Here is a 24204-nt window from a genome sequence, read left to right on the forward strand (position 1 = left end):
TTAGCGCTCAACATGTTATAATAATAATATATCTTCTGTTCTTTAGTGGTGACTAACTCGTCACAGAATCTCAACTTATCCATAAAGATGCCCGTGATCTTATCGATTGTTTCACCCTTTTGTCTTAACTGGATGAATTCTTCCTTGATCCTGTTAATAACCGCTTGGGACTATGGTGTTTAAGGAACGACACCTTAAACTCATCCCAAGTCTTGACCCTTGCCGCTTCGGCTCCTATTTTCTTCTTTTTATTGTCCCACCAGTCTTTGGCTTGACCCCTCAACTGACCTGTTCCGTAAGCAACAAAGTCACTTACGTCACAGTGGGTCCTTTCAAACACTCCTTCAACATCGCTTAACCATCTCTGGCATATTATCGGGTCGACCTCCCCGTTGTAGATTGGGGGTTTACACGCCATAAACTCTTTGTACGAACATCCTTTACGTTCTCCCAATTTCTCTTTTATAAGGTTGACACTATCTTCCAACCTTTTGACTCGTTCTTCGACTAGTGATAACACCGGGTTTAGTATTTTGTCTATAAACCCGGATAGACTACCTTCAATAATTTTCCCCACTTCTTCGGCAATTATCTCTTTCATATGTTCGGTGCTTGTCGGCACCGGATCATCATCGTTTCTTTCCGTCATCTTGAAACTGAAATGTTTACATTAATCATTAAACATTTCATTTATAACATAGCTTTATTTGCTTTGGTTTAGCCAAGTTCGTAACTTGCTTTAACCATTCACATTTGGTGCACTTTCCGGGTTTGAGTGTGTTAACACGCTCTTCCCATGCACATTAATTCACATCTCATTTCTTACATAAGATAAAATCTACTAAAATAATTAATTAATTCTTACCGGACGATCGATCAAGCTTGAACCGAACACTTTGTTGACAACCTTGGGCTTTGATTACCAACTTGTAACAATCGTCTAATTTCCATATGAATTTAATTCTATATTCATGATTTTATATAATAATGTTATTGATTAGGTAACAAGTACAAAATTAAAGTTTAAGGTGTTCAAGTAACAAACATCTAACCACTAGTTAAACATTCAAAACACGATTAGTGGAATTGTCTACAATGATTATCATTGTCTAGCAAAGTTAAAATAACGCGGAAGCTTGATAAGTTTGTGTTCAGTTCTTCAAAATGTTGCTTGATCGCCATTCGGAAAGTCCCCTTTGTCACCTAAGGTCAAAACCACTTCAGATGTTAGTTTTGACATTTATATGAAGTGTATAAAGCAGTTCCAATCAATGAATCATGCAAAAATAAAATAAAATAAAATAAAATTTTGCTCTGTCGCGCCGGATCCATGCCATCCTATCGCGTGGCGCGGGGGAAATGGTTTTCCAGCAGATGCAGGTTTTTAACCTGCATTTGCTGCCAGCTCCGGAAATTTAGATTTTTAACTTCAATTGACCATAACTTTTGACTCGTAAGTCCGTTTTAGGTGATTCTTTTTCCTATATGTCTGTAAATTCATTACCGACATGCCTATTACAATTATCATACAGAAAATTTGATTACGGGCCGAACGACTAAAAGTTACTATGCAATTATTCGACCCACTCTAGCTTCACTCATTTTGCTACCGTTTCACTAGTAAGCCTATGGCGCCTTATACCCAACATCCGGGGCTTATCATCACCCGCATTTCCTTACCAATCTCATGGCTTAATGCTCTTGTGATTGTTATCGCCATCGCTAACAATTAAAACACTAGTACTACAATTTACACCAATATTCGACCCGTTCGCTCATCTTGTGGAATCCTCCAATATGATGACTGCCAACCGGTTTCTTGCCAATTCTAATCCTATTAATTCAAGTAACGATCATGGTCGCCATAATAAACGCAACTTCTATTCTAAAATGTGACTATACATAATTTAACAACAATTCACTTAATGTAACGAGTCAAGTTACATACCTTCAAAGCACACCCTTTAATCGTGCGTCAACACCGGCTTGTCCGCTCGAAGCTCCGGCTTCCTTTCCTATAGAGTTCAATCACATTGCATTTAGAACCCTTTGTTTCACATGTAACTCATAGTTTACCATTTAGTAAAATTTATGCGTTTTTGTTTATATCTCAACAATTTGCCTTCTATTCGGCATTTTCACAAACACTTTAAGGGCAGGATTTTATATCATTTATATTCAAGTTCATGGCTCGTTATTTAGCCAAAATTAACATCAATTAAGCTATCACATATAAAATTTAACATCAATATTTCATAAATTACTTTCTATGAACCATATTACACTAGAATAATGCTCAAAACCCTAGTGTTTATCAGTTTCTCACAAAACCCATGAATCACTTTCAATGTGTTCATGAAATTCCTAGAAATTAGACATGATTTCACATATTGTTGTCTAGGGTTCACTCCTAGACACTATATCATTCCTATTCTATCCATATAACAATCATGCATCATCAAATTTCGAATTCCCTAAATTCATGAGAATTTCAAGTAGATATTTCTATCAAATTTTACATACCTTATGATCTCCTTACAATGGGGATCACTAATCCAGGCTCTAATTTCGTTTTGGGACTGATCTTGACCTTCAATTTGTGAGATTTAAGAGAGTTTTGGGTTTGAAGAGGAGCTCCAAGTCGCCCCCTGTGTTTCAATCGACCAGACACACCTTTTGTGTGTGTTTGTTGTGTGTTTTGATTATTAAATTAAATCTAGTTTCAATTTTAACACTTTCAGCCCCTCAACTTTAGTTTTTATTTTGTTTTAACTCTTTAACTACTCATAAGTCATCATCTAACTAGGTTAGTGTCATTCCTAGTTAGTTTATTTTACTTATTTATTTACAACTTATTTGTAATATAAGAATTTGTATTTTCGGGGTGTTACAGTGGTTAGGTTTGATATTTAGTGCTAGCTATTGATCGTGTATGAACTGCGAAACGATAAGGATTTGGATGCACATTGTTGTAAAGTAAAAAGGTATTATATGCTTTCAATGTGTGTGTATTACTGTGTGTTAATCGCTTGATGCGTTTGTATTTTCTTCGTATAGTTGTTGTGTGCACCTCAAATCAGTTAGTTTGAGTCTTCATTTCTATGTTGATACTTGATCGAACCGGAAGATCGTCGGAGTTAAGTGTGTTTTGTGGTGATTCTAACTTCAAGCATTTTGATCGAACCGGAAATCGCCGGAGTTAAGTTCTCTGGTGGTTGGAATATCGCCGGAGTGGTAGGAACATCGTTGGAGAAGACACTATAATAAACATGGTGTAAATGTGTCTATGGAGGTAAAGCACAGGGTTTAAATGTGTGATTTACTTCTAATTCTTTTTCATTTTCGGGGGCAAAAAACGTCTTTTGACATTAAGTGGGGTACATTGATGCAATCAGAAAACGTTGGGGTATAAGACAACAATTTTTTGGAAATAGGAGGTGAGGGTGTCATTCACCCTTAACCACAGGGGGTAAAATTGCAGTTTACTCTAAAAGAAAATTGTTGGGGACACTTGTCACCGTTTTAACCCATTTACGTTTTGGTTTCCCGTCTAGGGATGAGTATATGTGACTTGGTACTGATATTGAACCGGTACCGAATTTCCCGTATTGTTTTTTTTTATTACCGAATCGACACCCACTTTTTTACGTTTTCGGTACCGGTACGGTACTGGTATTTTATCATATTTTACTTTCAAATACCAGTACTGTACTGAACATTTTCGGTACCGGTACCCATATTTGGCAAATTTCGGTACCGGTACCGAGTTCATCTCTATTCGCGGCTCTCTCTTGCTTAATTATGTATATTATCATTTAATTATTGATAGTTATTATTTATTAACAAGAAAATTTTATATGAAGTTAATTGTGAATTTTTTAGATAAATTTATTTTTTAGTTAAAAACTTATATATAAGTCTTTAAATGTCATCAGATTCAAAATTATGTTTGTTAAAATATTATAAAAGAATAATAATAATTGTTTCTAGGAAAAAATATATACGTTAAATAATAAAAATTAGGTTATATTTAAAATTCAAATTTTAATATGTATTATTATTATATATATCAATATCAATTCCCATCGCCTTTTTGCGCCAGTTATGTTTCTAACTTTTGGATTTTTACCATAGCAATTTGTCTTCTTTGATTTTCCCCTATGTAGTACATTTTTCTAACAAGTATACTTTCTATAATTATTGTTTACTTATTTTTTGTTTTACGTTCGTAGTGTAAAGATCAAATATAAATGAGTCTTAACATATAAAATATCCTTAACGTAAGAAGTGAAGGATACTTTTTTTTGAATTTTTCCCTATTGAATGAGACTTAATTGCAAAATGTAAAAATAAATTCATGGTTTTACAGTAGTAGAGTAATTCAAAATTACATAATTACTCTACTAGTGTAAAATCACGATTTTTTTTTGAATTCTCAGACTAAAATACGTGGTTAATAAGTAGGGAAAAAAATCAAAAAGAAAAAAAAATATCTCCTTCACTTCTCACGTTAAGGATATTTTGTGTGTTAAGACTCATTTGTACAATAACTTAACTCTACCTTCATAATTAACTTTATTATAAGAAACCGAATAGTTATTCAGTTATATTTAATGTATCATTTACTTTAATTTTTCTTTATTAACGTGTATTAGTATTTTTTTAAACGATGAATACGCAATTGTGGTATCGTAACGAATGATACCATGCAAGTTCATTTACTCTTTAAATTGAATGAATAAGTAGTTGTGTTATTGTAATCTATACAAGTGTTGGTATCATACTGGTACTGTGACGAACTATAACGATTTCAGCCTAACAGTATCGGTACCGATATTGGTATTACCGAACCGGTACCTTTATTCGTATTTATAGTTTATGATTGATGTAAAACACGTGTTGATATCCTTTTAGGCATATCGGCTTATCTCTTCCCATTGCTATAATGAGTGCCAATACCGTAACGAAACGAACCCACACCGACCAAATTCCCGCCGCGTTGCGCGTGGTATTCCACTAGTTACTATTATATATTATAATTGTAACTAACATTTATCAGTTACATTAAAAAGGTTAGTAAATAGTTGAAAAAATGATTTAGAAATGAATTTAACAGAATTTATAATGTCACATCAAAGTTTGTTTTTTTAAAGACATATCATGACTATTGTATGTATTAATCGATGACTATATTTTATTCAACCCGTATAATACATGTTTTTTTTCAATATATGCAATAAACATATCCATAATTAATTAAAAAAACACGTTGCAGACTGCAAGGAAAAGTGCTTGCGGTCCGTAAGGCAAAAAGGATGTATTAAACATGTGTAATACGTGATATATTAGACATGTGTATGGGTATGTTTTTTTCCAAAATTTTTATTTTTCGTATAATGCACATGGGTGAGGTTCCTTTATAAAGTGTGTTTTTCCTACAAAGTATACGGAGTGGTCTTGATCATGGATGAGTGTGTTTAATGGTTGAGATAATCGTGATGACATTTTGCTAATATGTGTGTTTTAAAAACATGACGATTTGATTGATTGGGGGTAAATGTGTCATTTAACTAGTTATAAATAAATAAATAACCGTCACATCTTTGAAACACCCCCATCTTTCTCGCAAATCTCCATCTCTCTTTAACTTCTCTCATTAGAAACATCTAAATATACCAAATTAACTGCAAAATCACGAACAAAGATAAGAAATCCGGCTTACAATACAAGCGTAAGTTACATATTTACTTGTTGATTGTGTTTTAGACTGTAGATATATACAATATAACACATTGTGATGAAACCATGGTTGTAAAACAAGGTTTCCAAGGCCGAGTACTCCCCGAGTAGTCGCTACACGGCAGGCTGCCGAGGCGACTTTCTTTGACTCTGACTAATTACTCGGAGTCGGTCAAACGCGGTCAACCTCGACCAGAATTGGATCTAGTAGGTCAACTCAGCCATAGTTTGACTTAAATAATAATGTAACATAATTTCTATGCCTATCATATTAAAGAATGAATATCATTTTCACGTATTTTGTTATAATATTAGTAAATTTGTGTTATTTGACATATATTTAATCTCCAAAAAAGTAATTTCTTAATAATTTAACATGTCCGAGTACTCCCCGAGTACTCTCCGCATAGACCGAGTACTCTCAACTCCCCGGTCGACCGACTAGGGAGCGCCTAGCGACTTTTGCAACCATGGATGAAACAAATAACTGAAAAAAAAACACAACGTCAATCATTACAACTACATGTCCTTCTTAAAACATAAAATGCTATAACACACTGTGAGTGAACCTGTAACTGTTAAAACAAATCGTCAAGATAAAACACAATGTCAAGAAAATACAAAGACATGTCATTCGTGAATCATATCTAGTATAACACATCGTGATGAAGTCAATAACAGATAAAACACAATGTCAATAAATACAACTACATGTCCTTCATAAAACCTAAACTGTTATAACATATTGTTAGTAAACATGTATCCGGTAAAATACATAGTCAAGATAAAACACAACGTCAAGAAAATATAAAGACATGTCATTCGTGAATCATACCTGATAGAACACGTCGTGCTGAAAAAAATAACTAATAAAACACAACATCAATAATTACAACAACATGGCCTTCTTTAAAAACATAAAATGCTATAACACATTGTGAGTGAACTTGTAATTGGTAAAACACATCGTGAAGAAACTGTTAATCAATGATCAACTGGCGTGTTACATAAAGATGAACATAAATCGTTTCAATGATGATATAGTGATGTGTGAACTGATAACTACGTAATGCTATATTTGAATTGTTAATGATAAAGAATTTTCTTAAAAATCTCATTTTATTGTCTTAGAATGATCTCTTCCAAAAATAACTGGACTTTATAGTCGACTCCCACCCTATGTAGTATCTCAAAAATAATAAAAACTTTGGGCAAAAAAAAAACGTACTATTACACATGGGTAATATATCATGTATTACACATGTATGATATAAAAAACTCCCTTGCGGATCGCAAGCACTTTTCCTTGCAATCTGTAGCATGGTTTTTTTTTTTTTTTAATTCTGGATATATGTAAACATATGTGTAATAAAACTTTGAATGATTTTTTTTAGTTTTTTTATTAACAATAAGTTTTCTCACGATCCTCTCCCTATACATATAGGTTAGTTAACGTACAATTGGGCTTAACGTACGATGCTTACGCTGTGAATATATAACATGCGAGTTTGTTATTTTTTTCAACATGCGATTTTTTATTTTTTCCAACATGCGATTGTTTTTTTTACTCACGCGAATTTACCCTCTATCCAAAAGATCGCATGTTGTAAGTACAAAATTCACATATTATATATTCATAGCGTACACAGTGTACGTTAAGCCCAATTGTATAATACACTTCCTCAATATTTAGCGTTCTCATTTACACCTTCCCATATATATATATATATATATATATATATATATAGATAACTAAAGTTCTAAATATCCATGGTAACTATAATAGCCGGGGTATGCAAACTATACATGGATAGTGCTGGAACAAAAAAGAATTTGAGTAAATAAACACACAATTCGATTATATAGTATAGATTCTAGAATACCATGAACAGTCCTTAAAACTATATGGCGTAGTGATTAAACGTGTACAACATGATTTTATATATCATATGGTATTCGGTTATGAAGTTAGCTTAATTTTGGCATTGGTATATGTATGGTAGCGTACCATATCGGGACAATAAAATAAAAAAAGGATCTTGACCAAAAGAAAAGACGTTATGTAACATTTCTGAATCAAACCTAAACCTGTATCTTAGATGTATAAGTAACGATCCACCAATATCACCCGGCTAAAAGTCATTTGCCTATACATATATAACAATTCATTTATGATAATATGGATCTATGGTATATGGTTTCGCATGCGGCTCCACTTCTCATTCTAATCAGGTGATTAACATTGAGAAGTGAAATCCATGTTTCAGTGGCGTAGAGATAAAGAGAGAAGATGTTAGATAATAAAGAGTACCTAGTCGGAATCCCAAGGAGTCTACTTTGACACTCATGTCAATCTATGTCTCAAAATAAAGGATCGGACTTACTCCAAGTGATGACTTCGTCCGCATCCTCACACCGAGATAAGATGAAACATCCTAGATGAATCTTACATACATCATTCTTAGAAAAACTAGATGTTGGGTTAATATGAGTTCATTGTCTTACATGCATTACATGTTTGAGATTACCATCACATAAACTGCATCTTATATCTACGGTAAAATGGCTTTAGTGATAGTAGTGCTAGAATAATTGCCCCCATGAAGTCCTTGCTTACCAATAACAAAGTTGTGTGCCAAGGAGAATCAATTATTTTTTTCAAAGTGAGTTATGAAATTAAATCACTCTATCACATGATCAACAAACATCCAAATAAATTTGATTTGAAAATTTTAACCTCAATGAATAATGATTTTTTATTGAGTAAAATTTGATTGCCATAAAATGAATAGTGAAATTCTATCTAATAATTTCCTACTGAACGTTTTACACAACATGTATGGCTAAGTGTAACGATTTTAAACATAAAGCTACGAAGATAATCTTTTCATTGAAAGTGAGTAACAATTTTTGCATTACTTCTAAAAGTAAAGGACAACAACTATCTCAGATATAATTGATTATGAAAAACTAACCTAAACGACTAATGATTTCTTATTGAATAAAAAACGATCACATAAAAAAGGAACAATAAACTTCCGTTAGTAATAACTTTACTTTGCACGTTAGTAGTAACTTCATCAACGCTAACTATTAAAAATAATTTCCACTTACGACTAACACTTAGTGTTGTTAGTTTTAACGTTGTCATAACCAGTATATGTTTCTGGTAAATAGCAAGCGATTAATTTCCACATTGATGAGTAGATTAGCCATGTGTTTCATGTGGTTCTTTTGAGATTATTTTCCACATTGTTGTCTAATAGTATGACACATGGGCTAATCTAATATGATGATTTGAGGATATTTATGACAGATAGGGCCGACAATTTTAAACACATACACGAATACACGACACGAACCTACACGAAGTTAACATGTATCGTGTATGGCCTTAATAGGTAACATGTACTAAATAGGTAGACACGAAATACATGTTAATTTTCGTGTCTAAACAAGTAAAATACATGTTTACCTATTTAATACCTGTTAATATATGTTAACAATTTTAATATAATAAAAAATATAATTTAGTGTGACCATGTGATTTGAAAAACCTGATTTTATCACTTATTTTTTCTAGTTTCTCTAACCCTTCCCGTTCCCATTCCAATGAACTTTACATTGTTTTGAATGGGATGTTATGAATTATTTAAACCTTTTGTGATTTGTCATTTATGGATTTTGTTTCAAACTTGTTACAGATTATGCGTTTATGCATTATTTATGCCTGTTGTGAACTTTTGACAACTTTTGTTTCACTAAACAAGTTTCTAGATATGTAATTATTGAAACATTCGTAAACAGGTAATTATCGTGTATACCTGTTAAAAAATATTTCGTGTTCGTGTATGGAAAACTAGACATGAAACCTTATCGTGTCGTGTTTGTGTATGTGATTTCGTGTATCGTGTATTATCGTGTTCATATATTATCATGTACAGGTATACACGATATACCAACCCTAATAACAGATCAGTTTCTTTTGTTGAGATTCATTGTCTGGATGACCTCTTCATTGATAAAGGTTGAAGGGAATTATGGAACATCCTTTTGTATGACAGTCGCGTGAGGTTTGTTTTAAAAATGGGGCTTGTCACGATTCCTCTTTAAAATGATAAGCACTTGTATCTCTACGGTGGACATAGTTTTTGACAAGTCCCCAATCACAGTATATGCAGATTGATAAACATGAATTATGGAACATCCTTTTGTATTGGTGACAGTCGTGTGAGGTTTGTTTTAAAAAAAAGGGCTTGTCACGTTTCCTCTTTAAAATGATAAGCACTTGTATCTTTACGATGGACATAGTTTTTGACTAGTCCCCAATCACAGTATACGCGGATGGTTAAACAGGATTTATGGAACAACCTTTTGTATTGGTGACAATCGTGTGAGGTTTGTTCTAAAAAGAGGCTTGTCACGTTTCCACTTTAAAATGATAAGCACTTGTATCCATGGTTGTAAAACAAGGTTTCCAAGGTTGACTACTCTCCGAGTAGTTGCTACAAGGTAAGATGCTGAGGCGACTTTCTTCAACTCCGCCTAGTTACTCGGAATTGATCAAACGCGGTTAACCTCGGCCAGAATCGGATTTAGTAGGTCAACTCGGGCCGAGTTTAACTTAAAAAAATAAAACATAATTTCTATGTTTATCATATATTAAAGAATGAATATCATTTTCACGCATTTTGTTATAAATATTAGTAAATTTATGCTATTTGACATATATTTAATTTCCGAAAACTAATTTTTTTATAATTTAATATGTCCGAGTACCCCCGAGTACTCTCCGCCAAGGCCGAGTACTCTCAACTCCCCAGTCCACCGACTAGGGAGCGTCTAGCGACTTTTGCAACCATACTTGTATCTCTACGGTGGACATGGTTTTTGACGAGTCCTCTATCATAGTTTATGCAGATGGATAGACAAGTTGTGGTGTATTTATATTCAGTTAATCGATGGAAGAAATAAGTGTGGGCTGACAAAATTACCGATGTGTATAACCATAATTGTTGTTTGTCAAACAATTGCTAACTAGTTGAGAACCCGTCCGTAGGCCGGGTACCTTAACGGCATAATAACATAAATACCCATAGAACATAATAAAGAAAATGATAAAACGTATTTATAATGTCACTAAAGAAATAACAAAACATTAAAATGAACAAAACCAAAGGGCATAGTTAATGGAAGTAAATATTTGGTGAAGCAAGAGTCTCGATGTATATTCCTCCTTGTAACCCGAAACCAAAGTACAGGATAGTAACAATCTTCCACTTTCATTGTCGTGTCTATTTCAATAGCAACTCCATCATTCGATACCACAAGGAACCTGTCAGTACTTATAATACGTGTGATAGAGCATGATAAAATAATAGGCTGTATGGGAGGGAAAACCCATAATTTCACCCAACTTTCACCTTCCATCCTCCACAAATCAACCGTCCAATCAGAAAACCCATGAGTAACAAACATACGAAGCTCTTTATGTACAACAACTAAATTTCCATCAAGTCAGCATGTGGAATACTTGGAAAGGTTTTCAACTTAAATCTCTCTAATTCCACATTAAAACCAAACAACATAACACCCTTATTCTCAATAAAACAATCAACCCTAAAATATAAAACACCTTTGCAGAAAGTTCCATTAGACCATATAGGCTCTCCACGTCAGTAACGAAATTTATTTTGCGAAAGTGATTTTGCGCCACAAAATTTGTGGGGCGTTTTTCTAAAATGGGTGTAGTGGGGATGTGGGACATTATGTTAAAAAGGGGTGTAAAAAATTAAATAAAAAAGGTATTGGCCAAACAAAAAGAAGGATACTTGTGATTGGCCAACAAAATCTTGATCCGGCGTTTAATTTAGCACGCCCCAACCCAATTTTTGAAGAAAAACGCCCCTAGGAGCGGTATATGGGTGTGTTTGGGTGTTTTTATTTAAAGGAAAAACGACAAAAAAACCTCATTACGGGTGGTCTTATTTTACTTATGACCTAATTCGGATTCGGATATCAATTTTGATAATTTTCGAATATTTCGGAAATCCGACATTCCAAATACCAAATAATACTATTTTTAATTTTTTTAATTGTTAAATATAAATACCATCTTTCCCCATTTCCTTGTAAACCCTAGACATAACTCAACGCTCCCTCTCCCAACTGACCCTTCAACGCTCAATCTTCAATCGGACATCTTCACAATGTTCGTTCAGTTGTTCTTTCTTCACGGTGGTTATTCAATCGATAGTTCCTCTCCTTCTCGAGTATCAACAACACTTATTCGGTCGTTCATCGTGAATTGATCGTTATTCTCCATCGTGCCTTTGACAATCGCTCCATATGATCTTCTGCTTCAACAGGTTGCATCAAGCATGTTGTATTTTTTAGTGCGGTTTGGTTACACGACGATTTTAATCACGATTACTGGTGTATCTAAAATACATTGAACCCTCTCTATCGACTTCTGCAATACTCTTTAATCATTATTTAGAGTTTGATTACACCAGTTTTGTATGAAATAATGAATACATATGCTTAACATACGATGACATTATTCACACATTGGGGTTTTAAGATGATGTTTAATTTATTCCTTCTTTTTTATGAATATTTTATTTTAAATTTGAATTTAAAAACATACTGCATACATGTTGTACACTACTACACTTGAGCTTATTATTTTTATATTTTATTTCCTTCAGGTGCTAGCTTGGAATTTTGTTTATTTGCCTTCTTATCATTGATATCTTGGATTTTGAATGTTATGTTAGAAAACTGGTTGTGTTAGAATTTTGATTCAAAAATATTTTTTTTCTGAGTTTGGATATCCGATTCGCTATCCGAATGGATATCCGAAAATTCGGCTATCCGAATTTCAGATATCCAAAAAATCGTATACGGATTCGGATAGTGAAATTAGGTATTCGAAATTTTCGGATATCCGGTTTTGAACACCCCTACCTAGATGTACGACAATCGGGATCTGTAATTTCGGCCTACCTTTATCAAATTGGAAGTGTTATCGGAGTAGATATTGATTAGAAATGTGTAGGTTCTTCTGATGTGCATGTTGTTTGTGATTGATTTGTGAGTTTTTTGCTGCTAGATTTGTAGTCCAAAAGTATGAAGTTGGAAGAACAATAGGTGAAGGAACACATAGGGTTAGGATTTTAAGTTGTATATGTAGATAAATCCTGTTCTGAGATTGATTTTGTGTGATTGTTTGTAGATTAAGAGAGAGATATCTATAATGAAGCTGAGTGTGATGTTGATATTCGGAGAGAGCATAAATAAGTGACGTTGATATTCGGAGAGAACTATTCAGCGATATCTTGGTAATAGCTTTGATACTTCTGTTGCCATTTGGTTGTTGAACATACTTGCTTATATAGACTGTTTCCTTTGTGCAGCTTGCTGGTGGCACAACATCAATGCAACAATTGAATGAACGTCTTGAGAAAGACTTGCTGGAGGCTATTCAATTTCACAGCTCATCATGCATGCATATAGTATCACTTTTTGCAAATATAAAATCAAAAGTTTGCGTTACTTTCTAGTTTTGACCCTTAAGGCCAATAATATGATGTCAAACAAATCTGAAAACTGAAAAGTATGATGACATAAAAGAATTGAAATTACTTGTAGACCAAATGTATCGTTAACACATAGAATGCTCTAAATCTATTTGGTTAAAATACTAGATTATTAAACTAATATTAGTTATAAATTTTGCACAAAAAGTGTTTGTAGTCTCAAAAGTTATCTGCCCATTTACATGCTTGCAGGACCCCCCCCCCTCCCTCCCCCCAGAAGAATTATGTTTGGTTTTAAGCTCTGATGGAAACTGGGAAACGACAAATATTATATCTGATCTGTATCACTTATTGCATTTTCTGAAACAAAAGTAAGTTAAATTTTATAGATGATCTTGTATAATTGCTTTTATATGGAAGTGCGAGTGAGGGTTTTTGTTGTTTTGCTTTTTAATCTACGTATTAAAGTTACTTCTTCTGGTTTAATCTACAAATAGTTGTCATAGTCTACCTTAACAATTTTTATTATATCGCAGGATGAATCAAAACTTTTTCGACAATGTTCTTCGGGTTTAGAGGTAAGTTTTTATATTCAGCTTCAATTTAAAGATGGTATCGCCATGGTTGCTTTGGTGGGGGCCTATTTATGTGATCTTGATCTAGGGCATTAACTTTTTTTTGTTGCTTTAATCTTGCAGACAATTGCAGCAATCTCTATGTAACCACAAGGAATAGTACATATTGGGTCCATTAATAAGGTTAGAAAGCAAAAAATCTTGATTAGGCGAATATCATGTGATTGGCACTTTCTTCAGTATATATGTTATTATTAAAATAGTTTATAGTTATACTATCAGTTACTCGTACTAGTTAAAAAGTTCAAATGAAAAAAAAATGCTTATATTCAGACAATTCTAGATGATAAAAACGCATCAAAAACATCATTAAAAAACTCAAAAAGAGAACACATCTTTGTTTATTAGCTTTATTTTGGCTTTGCCTTCGCAAATCTTATTCTTACGACAAACGTGTCATAACACATAATACAATCTGCAGTTAACTGGTCATGTACTCTAAACTCCTTGTCGCGGAGTAAGAAAGTACATTTTACAAGCGTGAGATTCTACAGTTGCCGAGATCTGTACCTTCACTGATCTTTGAGTCTTGTCTTGCAAAAAAAGAAAAAAAAATCCAAGTGAGGCATTTAAGTTGCTGTAAGTAGACATGTACAAAAAAACCGGTTTGAAAAAAAACGACCCCTTTTGAAAAAAAAACCGGTTTCAACCCGACTTGGTCCGAGGGTTTGGATACCAGTTCGTATTATAATCCGAACCGGTTAAAAAAACGATTTAAACCGGTTTTTTTTTGGCCCAGACCGGTTTATAACCCGGACCGAACCGGTTTAATAGGTTTGGGGTTTGATCCTCGGAAACCGGTTTTAAACCCGAACTGGTTTGAAAAAAAACATGGTTTGTTTACCACTTGAAAAACCGGTTCGGTTGGTAAAAAAACCTATTTGTACACCTCTAACTGCAAGTGCATGCTAGAACGGCAAAAAAAAAATCTAATTCAAAAGAATAAAATATTTTTTTGATAGTCTTACCAACCACAAGTCACGAGCTTTAACGACTGTGGTCGAGTTGAGTCCTATGTCGGACCAATATGCTGTAATTTCGACTGTTGAGCTTCCTCTATTCCATAGAATCACAACTTTGTTATGTGCAAGTGGGCTAGCCCAGACCTCCAAATCACCATTTTTCTTAACCTTTTTTTCTTGGACTCCAAGGCTATCTGTATCAACACGAGGCTGGTGAGTAAATATCCAAAAAAATATAAAAAGAAAATAATTCTAAATTGTCTTAACCGACCTTGATTCACTGCTATAACTTCTCCATTATTGAGTATGTAGTATGTTTCTTTACTCATTGATCGCACATCGCAACCGACCAATAAAGGAGCCTAAAATGTTTTGTTAGTCTTTTGGTTTTTTATGAAATTATGATAAAAGTAACCGATACTTACCTTCACTTGTAGGTCATTTGTTCCATCAGTTTGTTGCTGCTCAATAATAATTGATGACTACAAGAAGTAAAATACTGATTAAAGACGTGGTCTGTAAATCAACACAAAGCAAGAAGATAATTGGTATGTACCTTTTCTGTCTGCTATTCTTGCTCCATACGACTTCATGTTTATCAGATAATAATTCTAATAAGAACATCACTCTACCCTAGTTATATAGGAAACTAAAAAATCTGAAGTTAACATATGTACAACATTGTATGTGGTTTAGTATTACCTTGATTGCATAGTTGGCTGCTTTGAATAGGTAGTAGTTATCCATTAGGGTGTAGGCATTTATGGCTGCAAATCTTTGCTGTCCAAATGGAAATAATATGTAATATAGAAGTGTGGGGTACGTATTATATAATCATCATACTGGGTAGTTACACCCTCCACTACTCCACTAACTTGCTGAAATAAAGGAACTTAAACCGCATTTGTTTTTTTCAGTTTCTTATTCTGTATTTTTATTGGCTCATCTTAGGAAACTGCTGCTAACTGAATAATCGTGGGAGAGAGAGTGTGGAACTGCCATGAACTGCTGCTTCTAGAAGGAATTTAGAGACTTTAAACGGCTGAGATTAAAAGTTGATGACTTTCTACGGCTGTAATTAGCCCAAATAGCAGTTACAAACAACGGGAACAATATAATATAGAATGTGAACCATAATCGCTCATAGTAGCCCTTCAAGAAAACAACGAGACTAAATGGTGGTTGTGCTAATAACAATAATAATAACAACATGAACGAAAAAACGAATGGGGTGTAGGTTTTTTGGTTTTACAAATTTTATTATAATAACTTAGTAATAATAATAACAATAACATAAATAAATATACAAACATAAAAGATACGTCGTATTGATACTGCCAATGTGAGGTAATCCATTTAATAGAGAGATTTACCTCTTAAATAATAGGTTTAAGATTCAAACCTAACTAAGCAAGGGAAATATTCAAGGATTATTGATAACATTTTCTGTTAAAAAAAAAAAGAAATGTTTGTTTGTAAACCGCAAATAATAATAATAGTTTGCATAAAAGAAGTGCATGTTTTATGGAGGGGGGACTAGAGTAGAGGGGTGGGTGGGTATCTTGTGTGGAAAATTGTGCTTAAATTAAAAGATGGAACCCAAAAGAAAGTTTTCAACTTGTTCTTAAATTTACACATTACCCCCCTATAAAACACACTCCTTTTCACTTTCTTTATTAATTTTCACTCAACTTATTACATAAAATGACTTTCAAGACACACACCTCACAGACCTTTTCTTTGCTTTCTGCTTAATGGAGGGACCTTAATATCCTCTTCTCTCTCTCTTACTTTCTCTCTCTAAAACACACTTTCTCTCTCCTCTTCTGCGCTTAATTCCTTCGAAGATTGTTGCTGTCGATCCGATCTTCTTCCCTCAACTGCTGCTTATTCCATATATTTTCATCAATTTCAGGTAAATGCTTCGTTAATTTGCTCTATAATCTGATTTTGTTTTTGTTTTTTTGTTATTCAGTTCAGTATTTTTAGAATCGAAATTTATACAGGTTGAGATCTGGATTTCGCTTCGTTTCAAGCTATCTATATGTTCGATTCGTTTCAGAATCATATTGCTGAATAATTTCAACACACTGTGTTCATGTTATCTTCATATTCATGTTCCTCTTGTTTTGTTGATGTTTTTTTTATTAAAAGTTGCTTGCATGATGTTAGAGCTATAGATATAGAAGATTAGATGCAGTATAATGATATTTTCTGTTACTTAATTTGATGATTTTTTTTTTTTTTTTTTTTTTTTTTTTTTTTTTGTAATTTTGTGAACTATTGCGAAATTGACTTGAAGTAATTTTGTGAGCATAATGAGGTTTTCGGCCTAATTTCTCGAAAATTAGGGATTTAACATGTGCTTTTTCGGTTGTTGATTTTAGTCAACCGATAGCTTTATTTTTGGGGATACCTGATATGCATATGCATTTTAATAATTTTATTGACTTTGTTCATTCAGAATATGTTGATACAGAACTAAATAAGGATATATTTTAACTTTTTTTCTTTTTTTGGTCTTGTTAGTTTCATTTTGACTATGCTTTTGATGCGTATATGGATTATGATCCACTGGTTAATAAAATTGAAAAGTTACTGGCATAGAAACACACTCTTTACACGAAAAATATTTTGTTATTATCTAAGTAGTGTTCTAAAAGAATGCCTTTTCATTAACTATGTTTTTATCACTTAATGTGAATTTTTTAAACATTTGTAATATATCTGTTTTCTTATTCAAGGAGATTAACTTGAAGTCATATGAGTTTTTGATCCGATGTCTCCACCGCTGTTAGACGTTGAAGGGGATGGACAGGGAAACGTTTCCTTAATGACTTCTGCTTCCAGTATGGAATCGATTTTTCAAAAGAACGCTGGATTAACGGAGCGAAATTATCTGGGATTATCAGATTGTTCATCAGTTGATAGCTCTGCTGTGTCTGGGATCTCAGATGTGAAAAGAAACAATCTAAACCTTAAAGCTACTGAACTGAGGCTTGGTCTTCCAGGATCTCAATCCCCTGAGCGGGACCCGGATGCTGATCTGGCGAGCTCCGAGAGCCTTGATGAGAAACCGCTATTTCCACTGCTTCCGTCTAAAGATGGAATTTGCTCCGGTTCACAGAAGATTTTTGTTTCCGGAAATAAACGAGGATTTTCTGATACCATTGATGAAGGGAAATGGATGTTCGGTTCGTCTGGTACCGACTCTGATACTTCGAATGTAAATGTTAAGATTTCACCGGGTGCTCAACCTGCCATGATTAAAGACGCAACATCAAAGGTTGCACCACAGGAAAAAACTCATGCTACCTTTGGAACGAACCTTAACAAAGTCAATGCGTCCAATCCTCCTGCTGCTAAGTAAGTCAAATCAGAAACTTGTTTTTCATGAATGAAATGAGTAAACGAAGTTAAGAGATAACATGATTGATATGATTCATCTTGATTTCAGGGCACAGGTGGTCGGTTGGCCTCCGGTTAGATCTTTCCGCAAGAACATTTTGGCTACAAATTCAAAGACGAATGACGAGGTCGATGGAAAACCGGGTCCCGGTGCTCTGTTCGTGAAAGTTAGCATGGATGGGGCTCCGTATCTGAGGAAGGTTGATCTAAGAAGTTACACCACTTATCAACAGCTTTCTTCGGCCCTTGAGAAGATGTTTAGTTGCTTCACTCTTGGTGAGTTGTTTCTTAAATGTAATTAAATGTGGTTTTTATAATGTTCATGCATATTTTTGTAACTATCACGAGTAATTTTTTTCCGGTAACGTAGGTCAATGCGGATCACAGGGAGCTCCAGGAAGGGAAAGTCTGAGTGAGAGCAAGTTGCGGGATCTGTTGCATGGATCAGAGTATGTGCTTACGTATGAGGATAAGGATGGCGATTGGATGCTTGTGGGAGATGTGCCATGGGAGTAAGTTTCAAGCAACTTAACCTTATTTATTTTGTTCACTTTCATCATGTTTGTTGTAATGAAACTCAAGTAACTGGAATAATTAATCACACTTTTGCCATATATTATGATAGCCTCCTATGTGTATAGCCATAGCCATCTTTTTATGTGTTCTAGTGTCCTACAAATATAAATTGCAATTGTTCAGTATTATTAGGATGCTTATTCCAAAATTGCTATTATGTGGATTCAGCAAAATATTTGATATACCAAAATATGAATTCTATTCAGGACTTTATATGAAACTTAAACCAAACTCTGCTCAATTATTCTTACATAATAATCTACGCGTACAGCATATGTTATTAGCAGTAAATTTGTTTTGTATATGGCGGGATATTAATTTTTCTTATAATATGCTTTATGTGAGTGTGACATAGGAGGGCATTAAACCATTACATATGGTTACTCTTATGGAACGAAAGAAATCCATATCCTAAATTTTATTAAATAGACACATAAGGAAATTATCTCTTTGTGGTAATTTTCAAGGTTCATAACCAGACGGGTTTTGTTCAATATAATGTAGAATACAAAATGAAGAAATTCGTTGTTTAAGACTCTCGGGGTTGAATGAATTCTTGTGCTTGAACAACTTAAAATGATATTCAAGTTTAATTAAATACCATGTGTAGTGAATTCATTACAAGACGATTTTAAACGACGAGTATATATATGCTAAAGCAGATGTCTCACATCCTAATCCTTTATATTATGATTTGTAATCACAGTATGTTCATCGGTTCTTGCAAGAGGCTGAAGATCATGAAGGGCTCTGATGCAATTGGTTTAGGTATGCCTCATATGTCACACCTTTAATCACTATATTATTTGTACTTTCTCTCATTAGTAATCACGTCGCCTAAATTGCAATTTAACATATTCAAATAAGGATAAAAAATAAAGGAACACGTTAATAACATTAACATGAAACCTTCCATAAACAACGCGAATCTAACTTTGTGGTTTTGTTGATGCACAGCTCCAAGGGCCATGGAAAAGTCGAAGAACAGAAACTAGCTTCATCGGAGGGAGGCTGGACTGCAGTTATCCTTATGTTTTGATAAGTGCTGTGTTTTGTGCTCAAGTTTTAAATCAATAGTAAGCAAGAGTAAAATGTTTCTAATATAAGTTGTTGGCCATATAGGAAACCTTTGTTTTCTGACTTTTGTATTTCATGAATCTGTGTGTGCTTTCAGAACACTTGTGTCCACTGTGACTATATTATTGTTTGTAATTTGGATGGATTGACTTTTAGTATGGTGTCTGTAATTGTTGAGGGACTGAACATGGCAAGAGAGAAAAAAGAAAGGTCTTAACTTAAAAAGAGTGAAAGTCTAAGGACCATTTTTGGTAAAATACTGATTGATGTTGAAAATTCCTGGTGAGTGCAGAGGTGCAGGTATAGGGACATAAAATAATAATACATACAGTCCATTAAATTTTGAGACAGGTTTCCATGCTTTTGGCCGGGGAAGAGGTGGCAAAGTGTGTATGTTTAATTCAACTTAATGTACAACTTAACATGCATAAGGTACAAGTAACCAACTTTGGTTGCAAACCCATCTGTGATTGTGACTTCACATTGGTATCACGTGAGGAGGGAGATATGGGGTCTGAATATTGATTTGCTAAAGTATATGGTCCATTGTCTATGGTCATCAATTCAGGTTCCTTTATACTTGTTGCAAAATCGGTAACATATGCTATAAAATAGAGAAAATCCCACAAATTTGTATATATATATTTTTTAATTTTATTTTATATTTTTAAGGGATTTATGGTGATAGCATAAATAAAGTAAGTACCGGGTGTAAACAAGTTGAGGCTAAGCCTGACTAGGCTAAACCCCCTTTGTTTGAGCTCGTTTAGGCTCGAACTTTGTATGTAAGCACGAGCTCGGGCTCTATAACCAAACAAGTCATATTTCAGGCTCGAGCTTGTTTTGAGCTTTTTAACGATCCGGTCCTGAGTTGATGTTGGGCCGCTCCGCCTCGTTTACACCCCTACGTGAAAGTGTATTTCATACTGTAGAGATAAAAACGTATTTGACATGTTCACCTGATTCACCTGATGTATAAGACTGAATGTATTTGACGTATTTCATATTGGGTGCCAAATCCACATATAGTGGAAGAGGCGTTAAACACCATTACATTGCCGGTGCCTTGTGGCGTGCCCACATTAAACTTTTTTTTGCGCCAATCACACCATTACAAATAACTCATCTTTTTTACTTTGTTTAATTTGTTTTAATTAAACCACTACACACATTTAAACACTAAAGGTGTGATTAGTTAAAGCTTCAGAAGTTTTGCATTTTTTTAGTTAAAACACTCCATAGAGTCCAAATAATAAAAAAGGCACTATTTATTTGAATTTCTCTATAAAAGGTATATTAACAAATACGTTTGAATTTGAAAACATTATGTACTGAAAAGAAAACATCACCAAAAAGAAACTATTGTATGACATAAGATATGTGATTTTAGGGGTAAGGTTGGTATTGTAATTTTGTACACTTGCATAAATATATTAGAACATGAGCTTTTGCACTTGGGGGATCGCTCTGGAGAACATTGTCATCTTCTTGATGTTAAGAAACCTATTGATGAAGACAAAGAGGTCAACTTGTACTTTTGCGGATGTACAATTTTCAGAAATCGGATGATACAAAAGGAAAGATCTTCGATATGATTCAATCTAAGTTCAGGATTCTTGATATTGAGAAATTATACGTGGACCACATGCTTTAGCAAGTAGCAATGTTAAAGGATACAATACAAGTAGATTCTTTTTAGATGGGCTAAATCACACACCCTCGTTATCTACTTCTAAATCTCTACTTATGTTAACCAAAAGACTAGAATGCTCAATCAGTTGAGAAGTAACACTTCTACAACACACTTTGATACTGCTATACTACAAGCCCTTTGGTAGATAAAAAAGTTCTTTTGCTATGAACGTTACAACAATATTATACATATATTATCCCCGCAATAGTAAATTAGTAATATGCAGCACCCTAAACCTTAAGTACTTAACAGAGTTTATTTGCATAATATTTTCTTTGTTGAGTAAGACTTTTTGTAGGATAACTTTTACTTTAAAAAAAAAAAAGAAAAGAAAAAGAAAGTTTGTGTTCTTTAAACTTTAACCAAACAAACCAACCATATCTTTCTAATTGTTAAACATGAACACGTATGAATATGTTTTATTACTTAACGTGTTCTTTTTTTTAAATAACACAAACTTTGTTCTTATTTGCGCAATCAAGCTTTGAGCCTTGACATATCATAGCTTTTTTAAACATACCTTGTAGAAATTACAACTAGATTTTGTTGGAACAAAAAAAGTTTTAATTATTGATCCAAATAACGATGATATTTGCAAAACATAACATTGCAAGCCTCTGTCACAAATAATATAGATATACAACATATAGTGGATTGGTCCACAACAATGATATGATTAGTATCAGTCACACACGGGGGATCTGTACCTAACAGCAATGATAAGATCATTGTCGGTCCTCATATAATAGAGGTGTACGTTAGTATGGTTCATCTTCAACTATTTCGTTTTTCAGGTTTAACTCATATACAACTTCAGTTTGCTTATTCAAGTTTGGATTGTATTGTTGTGTTGTAAGTGAATAGGAGATCTATTCAAATGACCCATATTTTTTATTCGTATCAAAGATATCAATCTTAACAACAAAACACTTAAAATCTAAACACGGTTTATGTGACGCGTTTACATAAAATGAGTCATACGGTTGGCTTATTGGTGGGTTATAAAAAAATGGATTAAACGGGTTGACCTTTTTAATTAAGAAACGCTAAAAATGTCAATCATAATGCCCCGCTTGTGGTATGCGCATATCATGTATACATGTGTGGACCTCGGGTGGCAAAAGTAAAATTGCACCAACTTTAACGTTATTTTACAACTATCATGAAAATAACGTTAAAAGCGGGGGACGATTAATCATGCACGATGTAGTGGCGTTGATAGCTGAAAGACACAGGAGTATATGCACCAATCGATTTGTCCCGATTGCTGAGGGATATGTGCCTTAGGTCCAAGGCTTGATGCAAAACTGCTATCGAGTCGGGGGTCTCACTGGAAGTAACCTCTCTATTTCTATGGGGTAAAGGTAAGGCTACCTACATCTTACCCTCCTCAGATCCTATCTTAGCTTTGCTATTGATGGAATTTATTAAATATGATGATGATGATGATAAACATGTCAGCCAGCCAACTCAACCTGTTTATTAAAAATATATCTAAGGCCGTGGGGTATGGGGCTTGGGTTGGGGTAAAACGCCCAAGCCACCACCCCGGGTGGGCTTGGGTTGTGGCGTGGCCCCTTGGGGCTTGGCTTTCAAGCCGGGCGTGGGGCGGTAGGGCCAAGCGAGCTGGCTGAATCCCATTGGTTCACCCGCCACGTCAGGCGGTTGTTTAAATTTTGAATTTTAAAATTCAAACGGTCCCCCCATCCCCCCATCTTCTCGGTGGCGAACATAGAGTTTCGAGGCAAGGAAAACAAGGCGTTCGACAAGATCGACCTTTTTGAAATTTTTTTAACGCTCTAGGTTTTTTTATTTTGTAATTTTTAGAAATTATGTATTTTTAGGATTATGTAGTTTTTAAAATTTTAATGAAGTTGTAGGTTTTTTTATAAATGTTGTGTGATTTTTTATAAATTTTTTGTATTTTTTTTTAAACATTTAGGCCACGCGGTGCACCCAACCCAAGCCCAACCCACGCCCCGCCATACCACGCGGACACGTAACCTGACAGTGGGCTGGCTCCCTTTACATGTGTCACCAAATGCCCAACCCAAGCCCCAAGCCCCAACCCAAGCCCCACCATACCCATAGTCTAACATATGATCATTCAAAACCCAATCTTCTTCATATCATGTTTTGGAACTTCCCTGTGATTCTTTTGTTTCTTTCACATACAACCACAAATAATAGATATGCAAGTTAACACGTTAAAGACATACAGATGTAATGATTAGACATAAACATATTTCCAATTATTTTTGTTTCATTTCCTTTTCATTAAAGTAAGCATTTATATATAGGGAAAAGATCAAATAGGAAGTTAATTTTGGCTATGAAGGATAGGAAGCCATAGGATTATGACAAGTGGCAAATTTTAAAATAAAGAGAAAGGGTATTTTAGTTAATCTCATCATTTCTTCTTCCTTCTTCTCCCCAGTTACTTCAAAACACACCATTTTCAAAACCCACCATTTCCAATCTTTTCTTCACTTACTATCTCAATAATCACTACATTATAGTGTGATTTTCGTCATCAATCAATGATTCAACCACCCGATCAACGTGTTCTTCAG

General features: G+C 34.1%; 1 protein-coding gene and 1 long non-coding RNA gene across 5 annotated transcripts; both read left to right on the forward strand.

Annotated features, from left to right (window-relative positions):
- The first annotated feature begins 11888 nt into the window (after window positions 1–11888).
- On the forward strand, window positions 11889–16005 carry LOC110879012. 2 transcript variants are annotated; one of them, XR_002558393.2, is made up of 7 exons: window positions 11889–12107; window positions 12977–13082; window positions 13158–13651; window positions 13817–13858; window positions 13979–14038; window positions 15315–15425; window positions 15829–16005. It is a non-coding gene; the product is annotated as an uncharacterized LOC110879012 (long non-coding RNA). The 2 variants fall into 2 exon arrangements; XR_002558394.2 differs by lacking the exon at window positions 13979–14038.
- Window positions 16006–16599: 594 nt separating this feature from the next.
- On the forward strand, window positions 16600–20096 carry LOC110879013 (auxin-responsive protein IAA8). 3 transcript variants are annotated; one of them, XM_022127416.2, is made up of 6 exons: window positions 16600–16792; window positions 17622–18243; window positions 18335–18561; window positions 18656–18797; window positions 19568–19629; window positions 19819–20096. In XM_022127416.2, exons 2-6 carry the CDS (start codon window positions 17657–17659, stop codon window positions 19854–19856), a joined length of 1056 nt encoding a protein of 351 aa, XP_021983108.1. In that variant the 5' UTR covers window positions 16600–16792; window positions 17622–17656; the 3' UTR covers window positions 19857–20096. The 3 variants fall into 3 exon arrangements, with proteins under 3 accessions (XP_021983108.1, XP_021983109.1, XP_021983110.1); XM_022127417.2 differs by having other exon boundaries at window positions 17625–18243; XM_022127418.2 differs by having other exon boundaries at window positions 17676–18243.
- The last annotated feature ends 4108 nt before the right edge of the window (window positions 20097–24204 follow it).

This window comes from Helianthus annuus, chromosome 9 (genome assembly GCF_002127325.2).
Source record: "Helianthus annuus cultivar XRQ/B chromosome 9, HanXRQr2.0-SUNRISE, whole genome shotgun sequence".
Lineage (NCBI taxonomy): Eukaryota > Viridiplantae > Streptophyta > Magnoliopsida > Asterales > Asteraceae > Helianthus > Helianthus annuus.